This window comes from Melanotaenia boesemani, chromosome 6 (genome assembly GCF_017639745.1).
Source record: "Melanotaenia boesemani isolate fMelBoe1 chromosome 6, fMelBoe1.pri, whole genome shotgun sequence".
Taxonomy (NCBI): Eukaryota; Metazoa; Chordata; class Actinopteri; order Atheriniformes; family Melanotaeniidae; genus Melanotaenia; species Melanotaenia boesemani.
Window position 1 is genome coordinate 30,924,341 of NC_055687.1, and position 23,435 is coordinate 30,947,775.

Sequence of the window (23,435 nt, forward strand, 5' to 3'; positions counted from 1 at the left end):
GTCTACCATGTGGACTTTTTGTTTGTATTACTAAATAGCAAACAGACATGTATGTATATTTTTTCTGTTTATGTTTCTCTATTTATTTCTAATAAATCAATATTTTTTATAATGTGTTGCATCAAATATTAAGTCATTATAAGTCTTACAGTATACTAAGGTTTTAATAATGAACAATTAAATTGTTGACAAATAATCATCTAAAAATTCAGTATCATGTCTGCCTTATTAGATCCTTTATATTTCTTTTTTTGTTTATGCTTAATTATTTATTCACTGTGTTTTGTTTTATTTGTAATTTTGTCTGAAAAACATGCTGTAAAAATGTTCTTTATTAAGTGGTCATTCAGGTAAACTAAAAATGTAGCTTTAAGCATTTGTCTTAAACCAGTGCAGTTACTTTCATAATGACCCATAAAGAAAGGTTGTTATTTCTATGCTCTGTGCTAAGTGTTTTTTTTTCTCTTTGCCTTTGTCTTTCCTTGACAGACTCATTGCTCTACTCTGGAGATACCTGGCAGTGGGGAGGTGTTCGATGATGGGGAGAACCCTCCCAGCAGTCGCTCCTCTGAAAGTGGCTTCACAGATTTTGTCCAGTACCAGAGAGATGGCCCAGAGGAGACATTGCAAACCCCCCATTCCCACCCTGTGCTCAGAACAGGCAGCCGCTCCTCTGGCCTGTGTCAGACCAAACCTTTAGATAAACCAGTCATGCAGTGCTGCCTGGAGCACTTTCAGCAGTTTCTCTCCCGGCTCGTCACCTTGTACATCATCCCTCGACAGGTGGAGAAAGCTGAGGGTCCGAGAGGTGAACTCGTGCCCTCAGGAACGCTGGTTTCAGAGGTCTCCCACCACGGTGACCATGTAGAGTCAAGCTCAGGTTCTGGGATGGTCCAGAGGGAGCGCATTGCTGCCTTCACTGCTGCCTGTCAACTCTTCTTAGAATGCTCCAGTTTCCCAATCTACATCGCAGAGGGCAATCTCAAGTCCTCCCCCACTCAGGAGGAGCAGTCTGGTAAGTCCCGACTTCTTTTACTAAGTGTAGTATGCCCACTGTTGCAGTCCTAAATAACATTTAAACTTTTGAAGACAAAGGGAAAAAACATAAACCAAAGAGCTGGTTAAAAAAAAAAAGTATTTATTTTAAAAATAATTTTTTTATACGTTTAATTTATTGGTGACAACAGGGACCCTTCTCTTGTTGGACTTGCTGATACTCAGTGAGATCTTAGCATATATGCACAACAAAAGGTTCCTTGTGTCATTTCTGTACAAAATCAGCCTCTCTCATCGAGAAAATGCCAAAACTGGATTTTTAAAATGGCACTCGCAATAACTTTGTTTCTGGTTTTAAAAATAACAAGAAGTTAAACTACCACATGTGTACATACTCCGAAATAAATCCGATACTGGACTGTTAAATGTAGACAACAATCTTTCGAATACCCTATTTCAGAAGTGCATCACAGTAATCTGATTACTCCCAGAAATCTGATTTTAATGGTCATGTAAACAGGCTCAGTGTTTTATAGAAACAGTTATCTGAGAATGTCCTTAATATTCAAGAAAACTGCATTAAAGTGTGGTGTTGTTACATAAATATCTGTGAATTAATTAATTTTTAAACAAATCAAATCAAAATCAGGCTGTGGTGTCAGGCTGTGGTGAATCTAACTGAATAATTCAGTGAGATGGTGGTGATACCCAGCCCTACATCTGAGGGGAACATGCTCAGTGTTTTGTTTTCCACCTTCATCTCTGCAGACAGTGAGCTGGTCCGGCTGCCGCTGTGGCTGCAGACACTGATGGATGCCTGCTGCCTGGCCAGTGACTTCAGCCTCCAGGGCGTTGCCATCTCCCTGCTCATGGACTTAGTAGGACTTACTCAATCAGTTGCCATGGTTACCGCCGAGAGCGTGGCATCTGCTAGCAGCTCTGAGCCTGCCCAGCCCATGAGTCCCAGCCAGGGTCGTGTAGCTGTTGTCATCAGGCCTCCACTCACTCAGGGAATCCTAAAATACATCGCAGATAAGACGGATTTCTTCAAGGTAGAAGTTATGGTTGCTTCTGTTGAGCCTCTGTTGGTCTTTGGTCTTTGTATTTGATGTTCCTTTTCTTTTTATTTTTGCTCAGACTGTTGCTCTGATCTTGTGGGACCAATTGGGTGAAGGGACACCTCAGCATCATCAGCGGAGCGTGGAGCTCTTCTACCAGCTTCATAACCTGGTTCCTTCATCCAGTATCTGTGAGGATGTCATCAGCCAGCAACTTATGCACAGGGACAAGGTCAGCACAGTCCATACATTACCTGTCAGACTAAACTAAAAGATAACACACATACACACAAATAGAAAACCCCTGTTTTCCTCTGGAACGAGCTGTATCACATTAGGACAGCTAAAAAGCTGCTGGAGCTCATTGTGAAGACAGTGCAGTGCGTAAAAATAAGTTTCTTTTGTATTTGAGAGCTGATAAGCCAGACAGCTGGTCAGAACCAGAACAGCAGACAAAATCTGGTACATTTTTTAAAACCAAAAACACCGGGACAGGCTTAAGATTATATATCATGTCATCATTTCTGCTAGCACCAGGCTTTAAGTCAACCGTTCAGAGGATTTTTCCTTGGATAACAGGAAGTTGTAAAACGCAAGGTGTTATATCATAAGTTAATTGATTTAGTAACTTGATACTTTAGAAAATGACAGTTGCTTGTCAGGATGTACAATTGAACACAAAATTGTGAAGATGGAGAAAAGAAACTGCATTGTTAAACCCCTGTCACCTGAAGGCTGCCTCCTGGCGGTATCTGTGCCTCATGAAACTTGTATGAATTGATGATTAAATATCTTTTTTTCTTTCAGAGAATTCGTTTGGAAGCCCACGTGAAGTTCTCTGTGTTGTGGCATTTAACCCGAGATTTGAACATCACCAAGTCTTCTCCTTTCAGTCGCACATTTGACAGGTAAGTTTCAATCTGTCAAGCACAGAATTGGTGCTAATGATGTCTTCTTTTGTTTTTAGCTTAACCGTTACTGCATAATGTTCACACTATTTTCCATCCTCCCTTCCTCCCACTCTGTCGTTCAGGTCTCTGTTCATCATGCTTGACAGCTTGAGTTATTGGGATCCGTGCACCAGTGCGGTTGGTCGGGCTTGGCTGAATCAGGTCCTCCAGAGACATGACATTGCAAGGGTCCTTGAACCACTTCTGCTTCTTCTGCTCCACCCCAAGACCCACAGAGTCTCTATTCAGAGGGTACAGGCACAGCGCCACTGGGCCCGGGTGTTCCCTGATCCACCTGAACAGGATACATCAGAACCAGTCCAAACCAGAGACTCTGGCTTCTCTGACAGTGAGCACTTGATGTTAACTATGATTAAAAACATTCATACCAGTTTAGCACTTTATTTAAGCATTTTTTTTTTTCATTTTTTCCCCCATTAGACTTCATTCAAATCCAAAGTGAAAGGGTTGGACAGGAGGAGCTCCGGGGCCTGGAAATGAGTGACATGGAGCCTTTCTGCCTGACCGTCAACCCTTTGAGTGACAGCTTGTCCATTCTGAGCCTGAGCAGTGAAAACTTGCAATTATCTGGTGAATATCAGCCTGCTGACCAGCAGGGGGAGCCACAGAGCTCAGAGTCCAGTGGTTCTCATTCATCTACAGTCGAAAACGGCAGCTTGGAGGAGGCAGACACAGTAAACGGCTCAGAGCAACAGCCTGGCTCCTCAGATGACCTGTCTGAAGACTCCATGGAGGAAGTCGTGTCCTGTGTTGTTAAAGACCTCATCGACAGAGTTCTGAATCTAATAGATGAGGAATCTCATGAAGTGTCATCTCAGCCTGAAAACTGGCCCCAAACTGATACTGATAGTACTACTTCAGATTCTTCCACTGGTCCTCGAGTGGACCCCTGTCCTCCTCACAACTCCAACCACCAGACAGTGCCGGAGATGTTAGCTGGAGGAACGCTGGAGTTCTTCTCTGTCACACCAGCTGAAACATCAGCTGATGAGCGGCACAAAGAGGGCATCGCCCGCCATAGTTCATCACCCTCCATCGTCATGCTGCCTGACAGCTCTGATCCAGCCACCCCAGACCACACCCTCCAGGTGGATGACCTCCAAGCCCGCAAGCGTAGCCATAGCAGCACTCAGCTCAGCCTCAAGGGGAAGATCATGGAGAGGCTTGCAGACAAATCTCCAGGGGCAAAGCCAAAGATCAAGAAGACTAAGAGGAAAGAGGAGGAGAGGCTAAGAAAAGCAGCAATTCAAGCCGAAAAGATGCATCCACCCAGTATTTTCTTCGGGGACAGTTTGGATTTGGAGAACTGGTACAGCTGTGGAGAAGGTGAGGTGTCAGAGATCGAGAGTGACATTGGCTCACCAAGTGGGGGCTCAGGAGGAGCTGTCGGTGGTGTCAGTGTCACAGGACGCAGATCTTCTTCTGCTCCACCTCATTTCAACATCCATCCTCTCTACCAGCACGTCCTTCTCTACCTCCAGTTGTATGACTCCTCCAGGGCCTTGCATGCCCTGTCAGCCATCGCAGCCATGCTAAGAGCTGCTCCCTCGGGCTTTGTAAGTGCTATCTCCACCACCAGCATCAATAACACCTACACTCCACAGCTCTCTTTGCTTCAAAACCTACTAGCCCGTCATAGGGTCTCCGTCATGGGCAAAGACTTTTACTGTCCTATTCCCCAGGACTCCCACTCCCATTCCTTCCGCAGTGCCATGTATCTGGAGATCATCATCTCGCTTTGCCTCTACTTCCTAAGAAGCTATTATTCTGCCCATGTGACAGCAGGACCTCAGGATTTGGCAGGGAACAGGGCCATGCAGCTGACCAGTGTGGAGGTCTTAACTCTTCTCTTCAGTGAGTTATCCAAAGTCACAGGTGGCTCAGCTAAGGGCTTTGCTAGTTTCATCAGCGACATCCTCTCAAAGTGCAAAGTTCAGAAGGTGATTCTCCACTGCCTGCTCTCTTCTATATTCAGTGCTCAGAAGTGGCATGAACAGCAGTCGGCAGTAGTTAACATGGCCACCGTGGAGGAAGGTCTCTCTGAGGACAGCGTCATCAACATGTCAGAGGACCAGATAGACAGCTGTAGTGCCGTCCAGTCCCAGCTGCTCAGACTGCTGCAAAGTCTAGTTGTTCTTGAGCACAGAGTCCTGCTGCCACTTGATGAAGGAGGAGAAGGGGGACCTGTGGGAGGAGGGACAGGTGGTGGAGGGACTGGAGGCAGTGGGGGGTCAGGATTTGAGATCCTAGGTGGGGAAGTGGAGCATGTCAACCCTCAGCAGCCAATGACATCGCTGCAGTACCTTCATGGACAGCCTATTACAGCACAGGGGATGTTCCTGTGTGCAGTGATAAGGGCTCTGCATCAGCACCACACCTGTAAGATGCATCCCCAGTGGATAGGACTCATCACTGCCACTCTACCTTACATGGGGAGAGTGCTGAGGAGGGTGGTGGCCTCAGTGACTCTGCAGCTGTGCAGAAACCTGGATAATCTTCTCCAGCAGTACCGTTACGAGATTGGGATAACTGACACCAGGTATTGACGTTTAATTGCTCCCATTCACAACACACTGCAGTATGATGAAATATAATTTCAGGGCTCGGTCACCAGATGGCACCACCGGCCATCATATGCGATGGCTCATCTGTTTTGTTTCTTTGCTTTTTTTGTATGCTTATATGAAATTCTGAATTTTTGTGTTAACATATTAAATTGCTGCTTGTTCTCTATGTGTGCTTTAGACCACAGTGGATGGCTCTTTGTATTCCTCCCGACCTGATTCTCACTGTGCTGGAGGGGGTGACATCCATCATCCACTACTGTCTGCTGGATCCCACTTCCCAGTACCACCAGGTGAGGGCAGCGTGCACCAAGGGATTGCAGTAGTCTGTATCGCCAGTTCTTTACATGCACTTAATTTACTGAAACGTTTCTGAATTGAGACTTTATTGGTTGTTTTGTCCTTCTCTAAACTTGTGCAGTGTTTAAAATACTTATTGCATAACAGGCTGCTCTTTAACAAAAAAAAAACAATAGAAGTGTCTGAACCATGAATCGACCAGTGAATGTTCTGGTCTGATGACAGCTTGTGTCTAAACAGTCCTCTTCATCATAACTTTTTACATTTAGACATCATCAGACCAAGTCAACACCTAATACATATGAAGTTATTGAGGCATTGACATTTTATGTTGTGGTTTCTCCACCCCTACCTTTAGTTTCTATATATTGTTTGAGATGTAAGAATTACAATTGCATGATTCTGCTTAAATGTAAATTTATTATTAAATTAAATGAATATTAATGTCTGATGTCTGTTAACAACATTGTCTGTTTAAGTATTTTTACGATCTGAGGTTAATATATTTAGCTGTTTGTCTGTTGAGATTAAACATGTGTATTTGAGGTTTGTGAAAATCAGCATTTTAATGGGGCTTTATTTTAATAAAGCATTATTGCTGCTTGTTCTTCAGTTATGTCTTAGTTGGTGTTTTTTTTTTTCATTTAATCACAAAAAAGTGAATTTTATGAGTACCTTGTCCACAAACAAAGCTGAAAATTGGAAAATTTTGGTCACCAGCTGATCAATCAGTGCATCCCTAATAAGACAGTTTTTATTTTCCTCTCCGCCTTATCAGTATTGATTGTCTCATTTCATCTTATGTTATCAGTTGCAAGTGAGTGTTGACCAGAAGCACCTGGCTGAGGCTCGTTCGGGCATCCTGTCCATCCTGCACACCATCATGTCGTCTGTCACCCTGCTGTGGAGCATCCTCCACCAAGCTGACAACTCTGACAAGCCAGCTGCTGCCTCTGCAGCGTCCACTTCCAATATTAACCTGGGCTCCACTAAAGTACGTCAAACGATTTGTTCATGTTTTCTTTCTTATCTGTTTTTATATATTCAGTTCAGCAAAAACAACAAAAGTAATGTAGATGGTGTTTTCCAGTTTTTTACATTAAATAATGAAGCCTATCGCAGCAATTAACTGGTTCCCAGCAACCTTAAACTGGAATAGGTGGTCTTGAAAATGAATAATAGATGAAATAATGAACACTTAGTAATGTGCAGAGTGATTTGGACATCTGAAAGTGAAATCGAGCCATTGGTGCATCTACTGGCATGCAGTGTGTTTTTTTTCCTACACATAAGATGCTCTGTGTGTTATTGTATCGGGGACATAATGGATTAAATTATTGATGTTTCATTAAATTTCATTTCCTCTGATTAACAGAACCTCCGTCAGCAGATCTTGGAGCTGCTTGGTCCAATTTCCATGAACCATGGAGCTCATTTCATGGCAGCAGTAGCCTATGTTTGGAATGAGCGGAAGCAGGTCAAGACCCCAGTGAGAAATAAGGTACAAGTGAAGACATTCACCAATACTTTGAGGGTTATCAAAGTCCTGGTTGTAAACTAAAGTGTTTTTAAAAGTGAAACAGGATTGCAGTTGCTGAAACAATCTCTCAGTGGCATTTTAAGAGAGGACCGGATTCCAGGATGTCTAGGTTTTAGAGTTCTCTTTAGATGTGTTTTCCTGCTACTGAGTGTTCATGGAGATAATCTTTCAGGTGATTCCTGTAGCCAGTGAGGAGCAGCTTCTACTGGTTGAGCTGGTGCGTTCAGTGAGCGCCATGCGCACCGAGACTGTCATGCAAACGGTCAAAGAGGTTCTAAAGCAGCCGCCTGCCATCGCAAAGGACAAGGTTGGTTTTTAGTGTTTTTGTTGCTGAGCTTAAACTATTTTGACTTTTTCCCATGAGCAAAAGGAGTCTAAGAGCCTCTGAAATCTTGCAAAAGGGGTTGTTCACACAACAGAAGCACAGATTATTTTTTTTATTTTACTCAACAATGCTAAAAGTGTAACATTTTTATTGCCATCATGATGTTTTGCTGAAAGGAAATACTATGAACTATAAAGCTTAACACCTGAAATATACACTGACTTAGCATGGTTTTCTGTATTAAATGGATCAAAGTTTATTTTTTGTCCATACAAAGTATATTAGTTATTTTATCTTGCTATACTGATTTTCAGAAACACCTTTCTTTGGAGGTCTGCATGCTGCAGTTCTTCTATGCTTATGTACAGAGGTGGGTGCACTGCTTCATAGTGTTGCTGTTTAACACAAAGGATAGCATTGTAGTTTTCTACACAGATCCAACTGTCTCGTAGTTTTAAAACCACTGAAACGTGTTTGCATTTCTGGTTGCGCTTTTTTTTTTGTGTCCCAGGATTCCCATTTCCAACTTGGTTGACAGTTGGCCGTCTCTGCTGGCGCTGCTGAAGGACTCTGTACAGTTGGGTCTGCCTGCTCCTGGACAGTTTCTCATCCTAGGGTTGGTTTTTTCTTCATGACTCTTCCTCACTGACATCCAGAGATCTGTTTGTTCTTACCAGATCTTGAGAATTAGATGCTTTATTTTACTTAAATTAGTCTGATTGTGGACAGTAGTGTGTTGGTTCAGTACGACTGTATGGAGCACACATCCAGTATTCATGCAAATTTGATTAATTAACTTATTTAACATGCATTGTTTCTCTTGTCTCTAGAGTTCTGAATGAGTTTATTTTGAAGAACCCTAATCTGGAGAGTAAGAAGGACCAACGAGAACTGCAGGTAGTTACTGCAGTTGGTTCAACTCCTTTTAAACGTTTTGTCATTGATGTTATGTCTTATAATTAGATTATGTAATCTCCCTTCTGTTATGTCTTTGTCTGCTTGTAGAAAGGCTAGCAGCATAGGAAAACCAAATGAATTGGGTCAGAGTTATGTGTTTTAATGAGTAACATCTAAACTCAGCAGCGGTGGGTAACAGAGTTGTTAGAAGTCATCCTGCTCTATTATAAATAGACATAAAGAAATAAAAGGGCTAAAGTAAATCCGATGCTGACCTGTGCTCTTTCTAGCCCAGTGGTTCCCAAACTTTTTCTGCAGGGCCCGTTTTCATCGACAACAATAATGTCAAGCTTTCCCGATCCCACTGTCACATGCACCCTCATGCTTACAAAGAAACATACGAAGAAATGTACCACGAAATAGTCTTCAGTTTATTGGCTGCTGCTTCGTTTTCTGTAGTTAAAACCATGTCAGTGGCAGAAGGAATTATTAATTCCTCTGCTACAGTGTGAGGGGTTTAAACCAGGAAACACTGCAAATTACTTCAGGTGAGTTTTATTGATGCGAGGGATGATGCTTTAATAAAACAACTCTGCAATATACGACAGTTGAGTAGGTTGTTTTTAAAGTAATCAACAGGCTTTTTTTGTGTTCAGGATGAGAAGTCCCCAAGTAGCGTTATAACTTGTTTAGTGTCGGATGCTTTTGTGACATACAACACATTGTTTTCTCTCTTCATTACTCACCACTGGCCATTACTAATACTTGACAAATACCTGGTCGCAAGCCTAGGGCAAGATATGCCTCATCCATCTTTAATTGACTTTTTTTTTTTTTTTTTTTTTTTTGGCAGTTGAAATCTCTGTCTTTGAATCATCATCGTTTGCACATTGGTAAACCTGTCCTTGTTTTGCTAGCAGGGCAAAAACTATAAATTTGTATTTAGCCTTGTTGCCCTGCCCCCTCCCGTCATAGCTCTGGGACCCCCCCCCCCCCAAGATGTCAGTAGATTATTTACTGACTTGTGGTTTGGCAGCATCTTTAACATATCTAAATAAAAGACAATACGAGGAAGACGAGTCATAGTGGAAGACTTAATGGTGCAAGAGTTTCATTAATTTACTAATTTACAGTTAAAAAGATTAGTTACAGGAAGAGGGAACGTCTTGATCAAGTAGCTTCCAGCTGGGAATCTTTTTCTCTAGTAATGGATTGTAAAATGATCAGCAGTAAAACACTCATACTGAACACGGTAAGAAACGTCTGAGTCATTTTCCTTTGTGCGTTCAGGATGTTACTCATAAGGTGGTGGAGGCCATTGGGACGATAGCTGGTTCCTCTTTGGAGCAAACCACATGGCTGAGGAGGAACCTGGAGGTGAAAGCGTCTCCTCAGATAGTTGTGGATGGAACCAACCTGGAAACTGATGTAGAAGGTAATCTGTTTACAAGGACCTGCTGCTTGAATCTTATAACTGCATCTAGAAAAGTGCCAGCAGTGCTAATAGCTCGCTGATTCCTCCGTCACTGGTTATTGATCATGTACCTAAGCTCTCGCTAATGTTCGTCTAACACGAATGACCAGATTCTTCAGTTAATGTTAGAAGTCAAATGAGGTGTCATTCATATGGATTTATATAATTCAGCTAAAGTTCAGTTTTAATCTTAATGAGAAACAGATTTATGTGGCTAAAGTCAGGTAGAGTGAGTACTTGTCTGAAATCTTTTGTATGCTTCAGCATGGCAGGTTTGTGATCAGCTGTGAAGCTGCCGCTAACGTTTGAGATGTATGTGTTTTATAGATTTAATGCTCACAGTGATGGAGGCCTCCAGCTTCACTCCATCAGTGTACAGCGTTCACGCCCTCACACTGTTGGCCGAGGTAAAACACCAGAGTGTCTGTGACTGAGCTCGACCCTTCAGTCTGTGGCTCTGCCACCCATTTCCATTTTCCTTCTCAACTGTCTCTATTCTCTCTCGCTCATATTTACCGGCAATGTTTGGGCCTGTTGCTGTCAAGCACACTAACGCAGTCCAGCTGATTCCCAGCCACCATTCCAACCATTAAATCATTAATAATAAACCAATAAATTATGTTATTGGTTTAATTTGAGCTGTGGGAAGCATCTACCTAGTTGCAGCTTGGCTGTTTTTAGCTCAGTGTGGGTTTAATTAATGCAGATGCCTGTGCTCCACTGATATGACAACTTAACAAGGCCATATATCAGAGCTCAGCTGCAGTGCTGCAGCTGGTGAGAGCATTGCTTGGTGCAGTGATGTTGCATCCATGTACTTGTATAGTTTCTCAGCCATTTCAGTTGTTTCTGAAGCACTTCACTTGGTGTTGCCAGAAAAACTGAAACCATACGAATGAAGTCTGACTCACTGAATAATGGATCTAATTGGTAGGTGCTGGCTCATCTGTTGGACATGGTGTTCTACAGTGACGAGAAGGAGAAGGTCATCCCACTGTTGGTTAATATCATGCACTATGTAGTGCCCTACCTCCGCAACCACAGGTCTGGATACACCTCTGTTTGTCTGTTTTCTCATCGAGATGCCAAATCTGTTGAATAACTTGAACCTAAAACTAACTTTATGGATCTTTTTACCAGAAAAAAAGCTGAATCTGTACGGGAAATGATGAATATCAGTTAACTGCCAAGTTAAAAATGAGCTGTAACTGCAGCTTCCAATTTAAATAGCTTACTTGAAAGTGTGCTGTTTTATGTTTCTTTTGACAGTGCACACAACGCCCCCAGCTACCGGGCTTGCATCCAGCTGTTGAGCAGTCTTAGTGGGTACCAGTACACCCGCCGTGCCTGGAAAAAGGAAGCCTTTGACCTCTTCATGGACCACACCTTCTTCCAGATGGATGCCTCCTGCGTGAGCCAGTAAGAAAAGAAACAAAATGTTAACGGTTTTTTTTTAACATAATGTGAATGGAAAGACTGATCCCTGTCGGTTATAATGGCCATCGGTACACACATGAACGGACTGTCGGCAGTCTGCCTTGTGCTCAAAAGGTACCTCAGCCACAGCAGAGGTGCATTTTAAAATGAAAGTAAACATATTTTGTATTATTTTCCTGTTAAATAAGATGAAAAGAAAAGATCTGTTTTGTTAGTTTGACTCTTTGTGCTCATGTAATATTACTTCACCGTCATTTCCTTTATTTCTAGCTGGAGAGCGATCATCGATCACCTAATGACTCACGACAAGACCACGTTCAGAGACCTCATGAGTAAGCTTTATCTATAAATAGATGATATAAATATATTACCACAGGATGTTGTCACAGAGCATTTACTAGATTTTTTTACTCATTCTCACAGGTGTCATTTTGCTTCTTTACACTGTGTTTCAAATTATTATGCATATCATCATTGCACATTTGTAATCATTAGAAATGATATTAGGTTTATAATAATCTGGATTTTACTGGACAAAGCTACCAGTGATGAAAACCACTTTTTTCCCCCTAAATATCCAGTTTTCCTAGTTATTTTGCATAACAGCTTCAAAAGATTAAACAGGCAGTAAAGAACTGAGAATATTCTCATGTTTTTGCATTATGTAGGAGATCTTTTTTCTAAAAACAAATTTATTAAATAGAATATTTAGTATACACTCTCTTTCTGCAGCATGGGATGGAGCGTTGTTTTTAACTGCAGAAGGAACGCTTCTTCCTTTTATACCATGGCAGGAAATGGTCAGTTAGAAACCTCAGGCTCCCCATTCTCCATTATTAACGGTCTGAAAATTAGTCTTCATGTATTTCAGAGCCCACTGCAAGTGTTTCTCTTTGTAAGCATTGGCTAAAGGTGGCTGAAATACAGCTTTATGCACAACTTCAGCCTCTCGAGTATCCTGCATGGAAAGGTTTTTGGAATTCTTGGGATTTCACTGTTTTTTATTTGCAGAACGATCCTTTTTTCCCCCACACTCCATGGAAACTGTGACTAGTCTAATAATGTGGCAAAAACTCCTTAAGTAGTTTGACTTTAAAGAAACTAACTTGGGAAACTAATTATCAAACCTGTGTGAGGATTTTATCCGGAATCTAAACAGACAGGAGAAAAAACACGAGCTAAATTTTCTGAGAAAAACTTCAACACACATGTTCATTTAATCCTACCTGCAGAGTAATATGGAAAAGTGTTTACATCTAACTTGAGTCAGAATTACACAGGGGGAGGGGGGATATACAGAAGGCTGTTTGATAGCAAGACAGTGCTAATGTGATGCAGATGGTGGGGGCTTAATGGTGATCCTGTGTGTTTGCCTTTAGCCCGAGTGGCTGTAGCTCAGAGTAGCTCTCTGAGTCTGTTCACCAACAGAGATGCTGAGCTGGAGCAGAGGGCCATGCTGCTGAAACGACTAGCCTTTACTATCTACAGCAGTGAAGTTGACCAGTACCAGAAATACCTGCCAGACATACAAGGTATTCACACACATGCATCTAACTAGCACAGCATCAGAATATTGTGAATATTAGTTCTGATTTAGGTGTGGATGGGGTTGATGGAGGCTAAACTAATTCACTGCCTGTCACCAGAACAGTGGTTAATCACCAGACATTTGTTTGCTTGTTTAGAGCGCCTGGTAGAGAGCCTGCGTCTGCCTCAGGTGCCCATTCTTCATGCTCAGGTGTTCCTGTTCTTCAGAGTGCTGCTGCTGCGCATGTCACCTCAACACCTTACCTCACTGTGGCCCACCATGATCACCGAGCTGGTACGCACTAAATGCTAGACGGACTCTCTCGTGTCATTTTTACTAGACCTTCAGTCGTTTTACAGACACATACTCTGTCTGCTTTTCTGCAGGTTCAGGTGTTTCTATTGATGGAGCAAGAGCTAACAGCAGATGAGGACATATCAAGGTAAGTGACCTGCTGGATTGCAGCAGAAACTGAACTTAAATAACACTTAAATAACTGTTCTCCAACCTGTTAACCTCTAGGACATCAGGACCATCTGTTGCTGGGTTGGAGACTACCTATTCTGGAGGGAACGGCTTCTCCACCTCCTACAACAGCCAGCGCTGGCTCAACCTTTACCTCTCTGCCTGCAAGTTCCTGGATCTGGCCTTGGCTCTGCCTCCTGAGAGCCTGCCTCAGTTCCAGATGTCAGTTCAGATAAATCTTGTTTACTATAGGTTTTGCATAATATAGAAATGGGTCAGAGGATCAATAACAGACATTTTAAAGTGGAAATATGGACCTGTTTGTCGATATTTATAAAGCTTTAGGGACTCTTTTACTAGACCAAAATGGTTTTGTTTCTGATTGAGTGCTGTTTTATTACAGGTACCGCTGGGCCTTCATCCCAGAGGCCTCAGATGATTCAGGACTGGAGGTGAGACGTCAGGGGACCCATCAGAGAGAATTTAAGCCCTATGTGGTCCGTCTGGTCAAGTTGCTGAGGAAACGGGCCAAGGTATCTCATCTTCCAGCTGTCTGTACAAGTTCTGTAAATGATGGAGACAAGTCACTGTCAAAAACAGGAAAACTCTAAATAAATAGTATTTGTTTTACTTTCTCCCACAGAAAAACCCAGAGGAGGACTGCTCAACCAGAACCCTGTCCTGGGAGCCAGGCCACCTGATGATAACCCTCTACGTCATCCGCAGCATGGAGCAGCTGCTGCCCTTCTTCAACCTGCTCAGCCAGGTGTTCAACAGCAAGGCCAGCAGCCGCTCAGGTCCCACCTACTCCCACAACCCCGCCAATTCCTCCTTTCCCAGCCACAAGGAGGGCCACAAACTTGAGAGCCAGAAGGTCTTCTGGAGTCGTGCTCGACAGAACATCGAGGAGATGGTGGAGAAAGACTTTCTAGAGGGACTCATCAAGACGTGAGAACAGTGCAGGGGGAGGGGGAGGGGATTAACACTTAACTGACCACTAGTGAAAAACCTCAACTTGTACATTCAAGAACAATAATGGGGGATTTAAAAACGTGGGAATATTCTGTAAATTCCTTTTGTATTTATGATGACTTCACTTTTGAAAAGCTACTGTATTTAATTTTAATTATTTGTATATATGGAGCAGTTTTGATGAGTTTTAACATTTCATGTGGGTCCGTTAGGACAGAGTGTAGATGCTGTGGCATTCCATATCAATGTGATTTAATAATAAAGATTTCTAATAAGAAAGCTACATGTTCTCTGTTGATATCTTGACTTTTCTAAAGCACTTGTGATATTTTATCATGCAGTCTAATGGAAACTGTTCTGAGCCTCTAGATAGCAGCAAGGCTTTAAAGGGATAAATAGACATTCATATTAAATAACTGGCACTTATTCGCTGTGCAGTAAGAAGAGATTAGGGAGTTTACTGCTGGAGTGATCAGTCCACAAAAACTTAAAAACAACAGAAGACACAAACAGAAGCAAGAATCAAAACAGACTCCAAGCTAGAATTATTAGAAAAAAAATTAAGAGTTGCCTAAAACAATAGGAATAAAACCTAGCTGTGTACTCTTCCTAGCCAAACATGATTACAACAGCACCTCTGAGCATGTGTCAAAATACGTAAGGTAGGTGAGCATTCATTTCAAACTAAACCCTGGCACAGCCTCCATCTCAACATGTACCTTCCACCAAAAAACAAAACATGCAAATAATAAAAGCATCAGAGAATTCTTAATAGCTCGTGCCTAGACCTCAGCAAATAAATGCAACACACAGCTAACATTTTTACAGAGACCGAGGCCAGCTGCCCACAACAAGAGGCAGAGTGGCAGCTGCTGTGATTGGCCAGTTTTCAACCCTCCAGGCCAATCAGTTGTCTGAGGAGATACACGGGTTTCCAGGTAGCAGGGATGGGATCCAATCCCAGCTGGATGTTGAACCAAAGTCTTTTCCTTACAAGAAAGATTGTACATCGATGAGAGTCTACATAAACACACCTATGATCATGCTGTTCAGTAGTATTTTCATCTATGTTACCTATTTTGGGGGGTTGATCATGAACTGTGCACATTGGTGCAAAGGTGAAGAAGTTTTTATATTTTTCTGCTGACGGAGCGATGCTGCAAGTCACACAGACCTGTGTAAGTACAGGGCAAGCATTAATGACTTGATACCTAATCTTCTAGGACCCACAGACTCTAAAAGGGTGTTAGTTAAGTCAGACAGGAGGCCAGTTAATCATTGAAAAGGTCCAGGCTGAATCTTGTTGTTGCTTCAACCTTTTTATCTGGTTTTGTGGTCTTCATTTCAGCTTTCATTACCTCGGCCAGGTTTCTGAGAACTAAACAACGATACTATCAAGTTTAATTTTTATGTGAAATTTGCTTAAATAAAAATAAGCTTTATTTGCAGACACAGGTCCATAAAGTTAGAAAGACTCATTAAACCTCATTAGAGTGACTTAACAATTACTATGATATTTATTGCTTTAAATGTCTTTTCTTAAGCTTGGGCCTCATCATCTCATTAAAGAGAGAAGAAAGATTTTGTTTTATTGTTCCCCCGAGGTCAGTTATGTTGTTGCAGCATAATAATAAATTATTGATACTTATCCCCCATCACAGCAAGTCCGGACGCAGCTGACACGAGCGCAGTCCAGTCGACCCGCCGCCAGGGAGTGGAAGGAGCGGGTTAAGGAGCAGCCCAGGCAGTGAATCACGGGGGGATGTATCTGTAGTTGTGTACTTGAGTGTGGTTACTATTACTATTACTATTATTATTATTATTATTACTTATTATTATAATAATATATTTTGACAACATTTCCTTAATCCAACACAGACAGAAAACATAATAATAATAATAATAATAATTATTATTATTATTATTATTATCATTTTGTAATTAATTTTATTGTTTTTAATAACTACTACAACACTGCAATTTCCCTTTTAGATTAATAAAAGTTTTGTTTATTTATTTATTTATTTGTTTGTTGTTTGCTTGTTTGTTTGTTTATTTGTTTGTTTGTTTGGCAGGCTGCACACTGGGAACACTTCCAATACATCTCACTACCTTAGGACAGACCAAAAGACAATGAGATTAACAAGTCAAACACAGGCTAGCCGTAGCTTAGGGGGGTGTTGGGTGGTATTTCCAGACTGGTGTGCTGTGATGATGCTGGGGCTGTTTGAGGGTGCCCTTGACAGCACGACATCCACCCCAACTAACTGAACCTGCCTCCGATGGTCTTGGCTGGCTGAGATGATGATGATTTTTGTTTTTTTGTTTTCTCTTCTTTGCTATCTGTATGTGTGTATACAGCTTATATACATAATTCCATCACATTTTCTCTCAGTCATTTACTTACTTGCTTCTGTCTCTTTCCTCTTTCTAGAACGCGTAACATCTCGTCACACTCTGTCAATTTTTGCTGATTTGTAAATGCATCCTTATCACACACACACACACACACACAAATCGCTGAGCTTATGGAATACCCCCTTCAGGGAATTTCTCTATTCAGCATTTTTTGTATTAATTTACATCTCTATTACATTATTACATATTTTATATGCTTGTTAGGGCTGTTTACATAATGTATTTCACAGAATGCTTTTTATAAAATTATATTGCTTCTGAGGAAATTACTTTATTGGGTCAGATTAAGGTAAAACAAGCAAACAGAAAAATAATTCAGTAAAAGTACAAATAAAACAGGAATCTGATAGATTAAATAAAAGACAAATGTAATATTAAACAAAGAGCTTCAGTTTATACAGGCGACAGAAGAGATCAGTACCATGGACAGAGACGAATACTCTACAGAATTAACCATCTTTTTCCTTTTGTTTCTTTTAAATTAGTTTTCTTTATTCACAAATGAGCTCACGTGACCACTAAACATTGTGCACCAGTGGTCCCTGAAGCTGCAGGCTTCATTTGACCTTCATAGCAAGGCAGCTATTTGACAAGCATCAAGCAGCCGCGTGAACCTCGTGTTTTCAAGCGTTTTCAACCCCGACCAATTTTCTCGTCCCCTTTCAAGTCTCGCGATGACAGGCGCAGCAGCGGGGTTGGTAACACTGCATCACCTGACCCAGAAAAAGGGGCAGGGCGTGCGGAGAAATATAAATACTTTAATAATTAAATAAAGAAGAGGACGTAAATTAGCCGAAAACGCCACCATCCAACATCCCGGTTTGAAGCGCATATCTCCGGGGCTAGCAGGAGGCCGCAACTGGAGTGGAGGAGGGGGCTGCACTGGATGGTGGGGGGATAATGATGATGATGCCAGTAAAAGTCTAATTCTCCCCTGAACACCCTGCTGATACACAGGACTACTGGGGCTGCTGCTACTGCTGCTGCTGGTGGAGAGGATTATCCAGGAGGAAGGAAGACAGGGAGGAGGGGGAGGCAGCATCATCCGGAGAGGACGGTTTTGTCAGGAAGGCTGGCCGTACGGTAACGTGGAACAGTAAATAAATTAATCCAAAATCAAAGGGAAAACTCAAGATTTAAGGCTTGGAAAGGGATTTTAATGTTGGATGTTTTCTTTAATTCTTAAATGTAGGGATCCTGGCGTTGAAGAGGAGAAAGTCAGTACATGATTGTTCCAGAAACGCGTGCAGATCCAGCAGGACTGAGAGGGAATCAGCCACTACCAGGTGTTATGCAATCACATCAATCGTGGCTCCTTAGAAAGTATCCCTCCATCCCTTGTCGACTGTCGTGTTTGTGTGGTGATTTCGAGGGTAGCTGGGATTACTGAGACTGGTTCGCTCATTTCCGCGTGGGGGGGTAGGACCATATTGGCGGCTGTATAGTCGAGGTTGGACTCAGCGGATAGAGGAAGATGTCGGGGCAGACGCTGACGGACCGCATTGCCGCGGCTCAGTACAGCCTGACGGGATCCGAGGTGTGCAGAGCTGTGTGTAAAGCCACCACACATGAACAGACAGCCCCAAAGAAAAAGCACCTGGAATGTAAGTCTATCTATCTATCTATCTATCTATCTATCTATCTATCTATCTATCTATCTATCTATCTATCTAATGCCATCCTCATAAACAACTAGGCCATGTAAAGCCATCACCCCCCCCCCCAGTGTTCCCAGTGTGTGCTAATGTGCTTTAAGGGTTTCATTCAGCAGTATATGCCAGCACATACACATTTATTTAAGCCAGTCCTCCTTGAATCCTCAGTCAACCCTCACCCTTAACAGCAGAGCTCCTTTCCCCATTTGTGCCAGAGCAAAGAGTCATAGTAAACCACATGCTAACTGTAAGTCCTACTGTCTTGAGACTGCCTCCCCATGTGCCTCTGCTGCTCGTGAATGCATAATTTAAAAGGTTAAATGTAGTGTTATACAAGCAAGCACACAATTGTTGTTGCCAGGGGCTTCATATTGAAAAGATATTGCAGTATTCTCATCAGTCAGTTCATTAGGTTTACCTTGCAAAGCTGCTCTGTTGGATTGAGATCTGGTGACTGTGGAGGCCACTGGAGTCCAGTAAACTCATTGTCATGTTCTAGAAAGCAGTTGGAGATGATTTGAGCTTTGGGACACGGTGCATTATCCTGCTGGAAGTAGCCATCAGAAGATGCTACACTGGTCATAAAGGGATGGACATGGTCAGCAACAATACCAAGAAAATATCCCCCACACTATTACACCACCAGCAGCCTAACTGTTGATACAAGGCAGGGTGGATTCATGCTTTATGTTGAGTCTACAAAATTCTGACCTTACAATCTGAATGTGGAGCTGAAATGGAGACTCATCAGACCAGGAAGCGATTTTCACTTCAACCAAGGTGGAAGTTGTGTTTTTAGCTGCATTTGTTTGTCTGTCTTTCTGTTAACAACATAACTCAGAAAGTTATGGACAGATTTTGATTAAATATTTAGAATATGTCACAAATGGAATAAGGAAGTGGTTAGATTTTGGGGGTAATCCAGATCAGTGGGATCCAGGAATATTTGAAAGGATTCTTTACTATTGGGATAGAGGGATGATTTACAGTTCTAACTTAACAGATAATGCCCAGAATCAATAAAATTTACAAGATGACATCATGGTTCAATACAATAACAACTAACCCAGACTGGGGCTAACCATGTTTGCAGCCATTAGAGAAAATGCAAATTTGTTTAATAATTTCAAGACTATTACAGCCATTTGTTTCATCTTGGTGTCTAAGGGTATAACAGAGGATGTTTTCATGGTCAAGGATTCAAAATAGGATGTGGCATCTGTCCTGATGATGGAAAGAGATTGTGATATTAGCTTGAAGTGTACATAAGAGTGCTGGCATGGTCTTGGTAACTGGATGGGCTGTTGGGCCTTTTGGGGTTTTTCTTAGGTGAGTGACCCTATGGCTTGGTGGAGGTCTGCTACTAATTTAATCTTTTATTGTCCAGTTTTGGTGAGTCTGTGTGAATTGTAGCCAGTTTCCTATTCTTAGTTGACAGGAGTGGCACCCGGTGTGGTCTTCTACTGCTGTAGACCATCTGCTTCACGGTTTGACATGTGTGTTCTGTCATGGTATTCTGCATACCAGTGGTTTTAACCAGCAGTTATCTGAGCTATTTGAGCAGAGCTATACAGTCTGCCCATTCTCCTCTGACCTCTGACATCAACAGGGCATTTTAGTCCAGACAACTGCTGCTCACTGGATATTTCCTCTTTTTTCGGACCATTCTCTGTAAACCCTAGAGATGGATGTGTCTGAAAATGATTGTATTCCTCTCACACACTCACACAAACCCCCTTTTCATAGAAACAATAAAGTCAAACCCCCCAATCACAGTACCACGTGCACCCCCACACTGACAAACTGTACAAAGAAATTTGCTACAGAAAAGTGTCCATCCAACAACTATGCTGCATTGAAAGAAAAAAATGTATACCTAATAAAATGGCCAGTGAGTGTATGTTATACGTTTTTCTTTGTGCAGTTTGTTGATTTATTGTTTTGTCCAAACAAGGGAGTTCAGCTTCTGAGGTTCAAAGGAAAGCAGAAGTAAGGAAACAGGTTTCCCTGTACAGTGAAATTCTTACTTTGCCGTCCACACCGAATGCCATAAATATTCAAAGTATATAGAAAAGACTAATTTAAGAAGAGCATGCAAAAGAGTAAACATAAAATATAAACTATAGGTAAAATATAAGTAAAGTAATCTATGTACATAATGTGCAGCGTGCTACATAAACTGTGCAACATTCAGCATTGAACGATTAATTGTGCAAAAAAAGAACTGTCATGAGGTAGACGGTATGATACATGTGCAAATACTGAATAATAATAATAAGGTGCATTGATAATGTAAACAGTCAGTATGTGTAAATGTACAGTCCATTGTTACAGACTCCAATCTGATGTTAACTATTAAGGAGTCTGATGGCTGAGGGAAAGAAAGAGTTTCTGAGTCTGCTAGTCCTGCATTTCACCCTCTTGTACCTCCGGCCTGAGGGGAGGAGAGTGAACAGTCAATGTTGAGGGTGGGTGGAGTCTTTGATGATGGAGGCAGCTCTCCTGTGGACTCTGCGCTGGTAGATGCTCTGCAGAGAGGGAAGGGGAGTCCTGGTGATCTTAGATGCAGTCTTCACCACTCTCTGCAGGCGTTTGCGGTCCGTGACGGTAGAGCTGCCGTACCACACGGTGATGCAGCTGGTCAGGATTGACTCAATGAGGCAGCTGTAGAAGTTGCTGAGGATCTTCGGCGACATACCGAACTTCCTCAGCCTCCTCAGGAACTACAGCCGCTGCTGAGCCTTCTTCACCAGCTGTGTGGTGTTAAGTGTTCAGGTGAGGTCCTCTCTGATGTGGACCCCCAGATATTTGAAGCTGCTCACCCTCTCCACTTCCAGCCCGCAGATAAGCAGTAGATGATGAGGGTTCCTCTCCTTCCTCATGTCCACTATCATCTCCTTGGTCTTGTCTGTGTTGAGAGTGAGATTGTTGTCCTCACACCACGTCACCACAGAGGCCACCTCCCTCCTGTAGGCTGCTTTGTCCCCACCTGTGATGCGTCCTATCACAGCGGTGTCGTCTGCAAACTTCAGGATGATGTTGTCCTTGTGGGAGGCTGCACAGTCGTGGGTGAACAGGGTGTAGAGGATAGGACTGAGAACACACCCCTGTGGTGTGCCAACGTTTGTGATGATACTGGCTGAGGTTCTGTTCCCTATCCTGACAGACTGAGGCCTGCCAGTCAGAAAGTCTAGAAGCCAGTCACAGAGGATGGGGTGTAGTCCGAGGGAGAACAGTTTGTGGGTGAGCTTGTGAGGGATGACCATATTGAATGCAGAGCTGTAGTCAATAAAAAGCATCCTGATGTAGGAGTCTTTATTCTCCAGGTGTGAGAGGGAGATGGTTTACAGTTGGTCACAATCTGATGTTACTGTCATTATTCCAGCAGAACATTCAAGTGTTGTGTTGACTGAAATGTGCAAAGACTAATGCACAAAGCTGGCAGGAAGTAGTAGTAACCTACCTTGTAGTGAGTTCCTTCCCTCACAAGGGTATAAAAATGACAGTCTCATTTTCTCAGTCTGGTTGTACTTTATCCCACTAACCTGGGCTGCAGGAGCCTTGTAGGTGATTAATGTTTCAACTTGAGATGAGGGATGAAAGGAAGGAACAAGGAAGCCTTGTCCTTGCATGTTGCTGGCTTAGCCTGCTATTAGCCTGTTAAATTACTCCTATTGCCAAATTTAGCTAACAAATAAAGTTAGCATAGATGGCAGTCAGCCTGTTTAGCGTGCTAACTAGTGGTATCTTTTCTCTATTAGGGTTTAGCACAGCTAAGAAAGACTTGTTTAGCTTAGTTAACAATTCAGCTTGTTTAGTTCACTAGTGGAAAAGGGGCATAACTGGTGCTCTATTTCTCTGTGTGGCCTAAGAGTGAAGTCACAAAACCCTCAGCAGGTTTAACAAAACTGGTGATTCTCATCCTTCAGAGTCGGACACGTTCAACATTTGTCCAGTGTGTCTCAGCATCTTGCATTTGAAAGCAGAATTTGCTAGCATTGAGACTTGTGACGTTCCTGCCCAGATTGTTTAAGTACTGTTTGAAGAGAATTGAAACCACAGATTATACCGACCTGTTCAACTTTAAGCACAGTTCATTCTCACTCTCCAGTTCCACTTTGTTGTTCGCACACAGCCACTTCTTCTGGCTTAAGAAGCACTTCAGCAGTTTTATTGTGCCTTCACAGTAGAAAACATGTTTGGCTGTCACAGACAACAAGACTCAGTAAGGCTGTGCAATATCTCAAATTTTGATATCAGTTTAGATTTTGGCTCCAAACAATCACAAAAACAGTGACGTCACCAGAACTGATTATTATTACAATAATTCTTCCATATTACGCTCCCTTGTTTTGTTATGGGTTTCAAATGCGTGCACTTACTTCCGAAAGCCAATCTGGGCAAATACCAAAAGCAGACCCTCCACCATTGCTGCAGACTTAGTGATTTTGTTGCTATATTTAGTGAGTATTCAGATCTTTCAGCAACCCTTTAAAAAATGAGACTAGCGACAAATCTAGTGAGGAGGAAACACGGCTTCCTACATATTCTCCCAGACCTAATGGGAGTGAAGGGAAGGTAAAGTCCACTGTGAGGCGAGGACCGCAGAATCCAATCCAAAAAAAAGGTTTTATTCATCAATCATAGAATACATAGAAAACTCACTCCTTCTGTTCTATGGGTAGTCCAGTCACCATCAGCAGCCACCCCTCAAATGAGCAAATCCTCCTCATTTATTCTCTGCTGCTGATTGGGCTGTACCATTCCTCCAACAGGTGCATTCTCAATTATAACCCATTTCTCTATTAAAATTAATTCTACAAAAGCTAAAAATA

The 23,435-nt window shown here is 42.3% G+C and overlaps 2 protein-coding genes across 4 annotated transcripts in view; both read left to right on the forward strand.

Annotated features, from left to right (window-relative positions):
* The window catches only part of dop1a (DOP1 leucine zipper like protein A), a 31,027-nt gene extending 16,221 nt beyond the window's left edge, over positions 1-14,806 (forward strand). For all 3 annotated transcript variants that reach the window (XM_041987014.1, XM_041987016.1, XM_041987015.1), the window contains 24 exons: positions 490-1,015; positions 1,765-2,048; positions 2,134-2,286; positions 2,862-2,962; positions 3,088-3,353; positions 3,446-5,564; positions 5,771-5,882; positions 6,701-6,883; positions 7,265-7,390; positions 7,602-7,736; positions 8,069-8,124; positions 8,266-8,370; positions 8,585-8,651; positions 9,942-10,086; positions 10,453-10,532; positions 11,060-11,169; positions 11,395-11,544; positions 11,833-11,894; positions 12,942-13,094; positions 13,248-13,384; positions 13,477-13,532; positions 13,613-13,777; positions 13,959-14,088; positions 14,199-14,806. In XM_041987014.1, coding sequence (XP_041842948.1) covers positions 490-1,015; positions 1,765-2,048; positions 2,134-2,286; positions 2,862-2,962; positions 3,088-3,353; positions 3,446-5,564; positions 5,771-5,882; positions 6,701-6,883; positions 7,265-7,390; positions 7,602-7,736; positions 8,069-8,124; positions 8,266-8,370; positions 8,585-8,651; positions 9,942-10,086; positions 10,453-10,532; positions 11,060-11,169; positions 11,395-11,544; positions 11,833-11,894; positions 12,942-13,094; positions 13,248-13,384; positions 13,477-13,532; positions 13,613-13,777; positions 13,959-14,088; positions 14,199-14,507 — 5,730 coding nt within the window. In that variant the 3' untranslated portion in view covers positions 14,508-14,806. The remainder of the gene's footprint in view (positions 1-489; positions 1,016-1,764; positions 2,049-2,133; positions 2,287-2,861; positions 2,963-3,087; positions 3,354-3,445; positions 5,565-5,770; positions 5,883-6,700; positions 6,884-7,264; positions 7,391-7,601; positions 7,737-8,068; positions 8,125-8,265; positions 8,371-8,584; positions 8,652-9,941; positions 10,087-10,452; positions 10,533-11,059; positions 11,170-11,394; positions 11,545-11,832; positions 11,895-12,941; positions 13,095-13,247; positions 13,385-13,476; positions 13,533-13,612; positions 13,778-13,958; positions 14,089-14,198) is intronic.
* Positions 14,807-17,711: 2,905 nt separating this feature from the next.
* The window catches only part of LOC121641094 (clathrin coat assembly protein AP180-like), a 40,473-nt gene continuing 34,749 nt past the window's right edge, over positions 17,712-23,435 (forward strand). The window contains exons 1-2 of the mRNA XM_041987017.1: positions 17,712-18,028; positions 18,138-18,549. Coding sequence (XP_041842951.1) covers positions 18,420-18,549 — 130 coding nt within the window. The 5' untranslated portion in view covers positions 17,712-18,028; positions 18,138-18,419. The remainder of the gene's footprint in view (positions 18,029-18,137; positions 18,550-23,435) is intronic.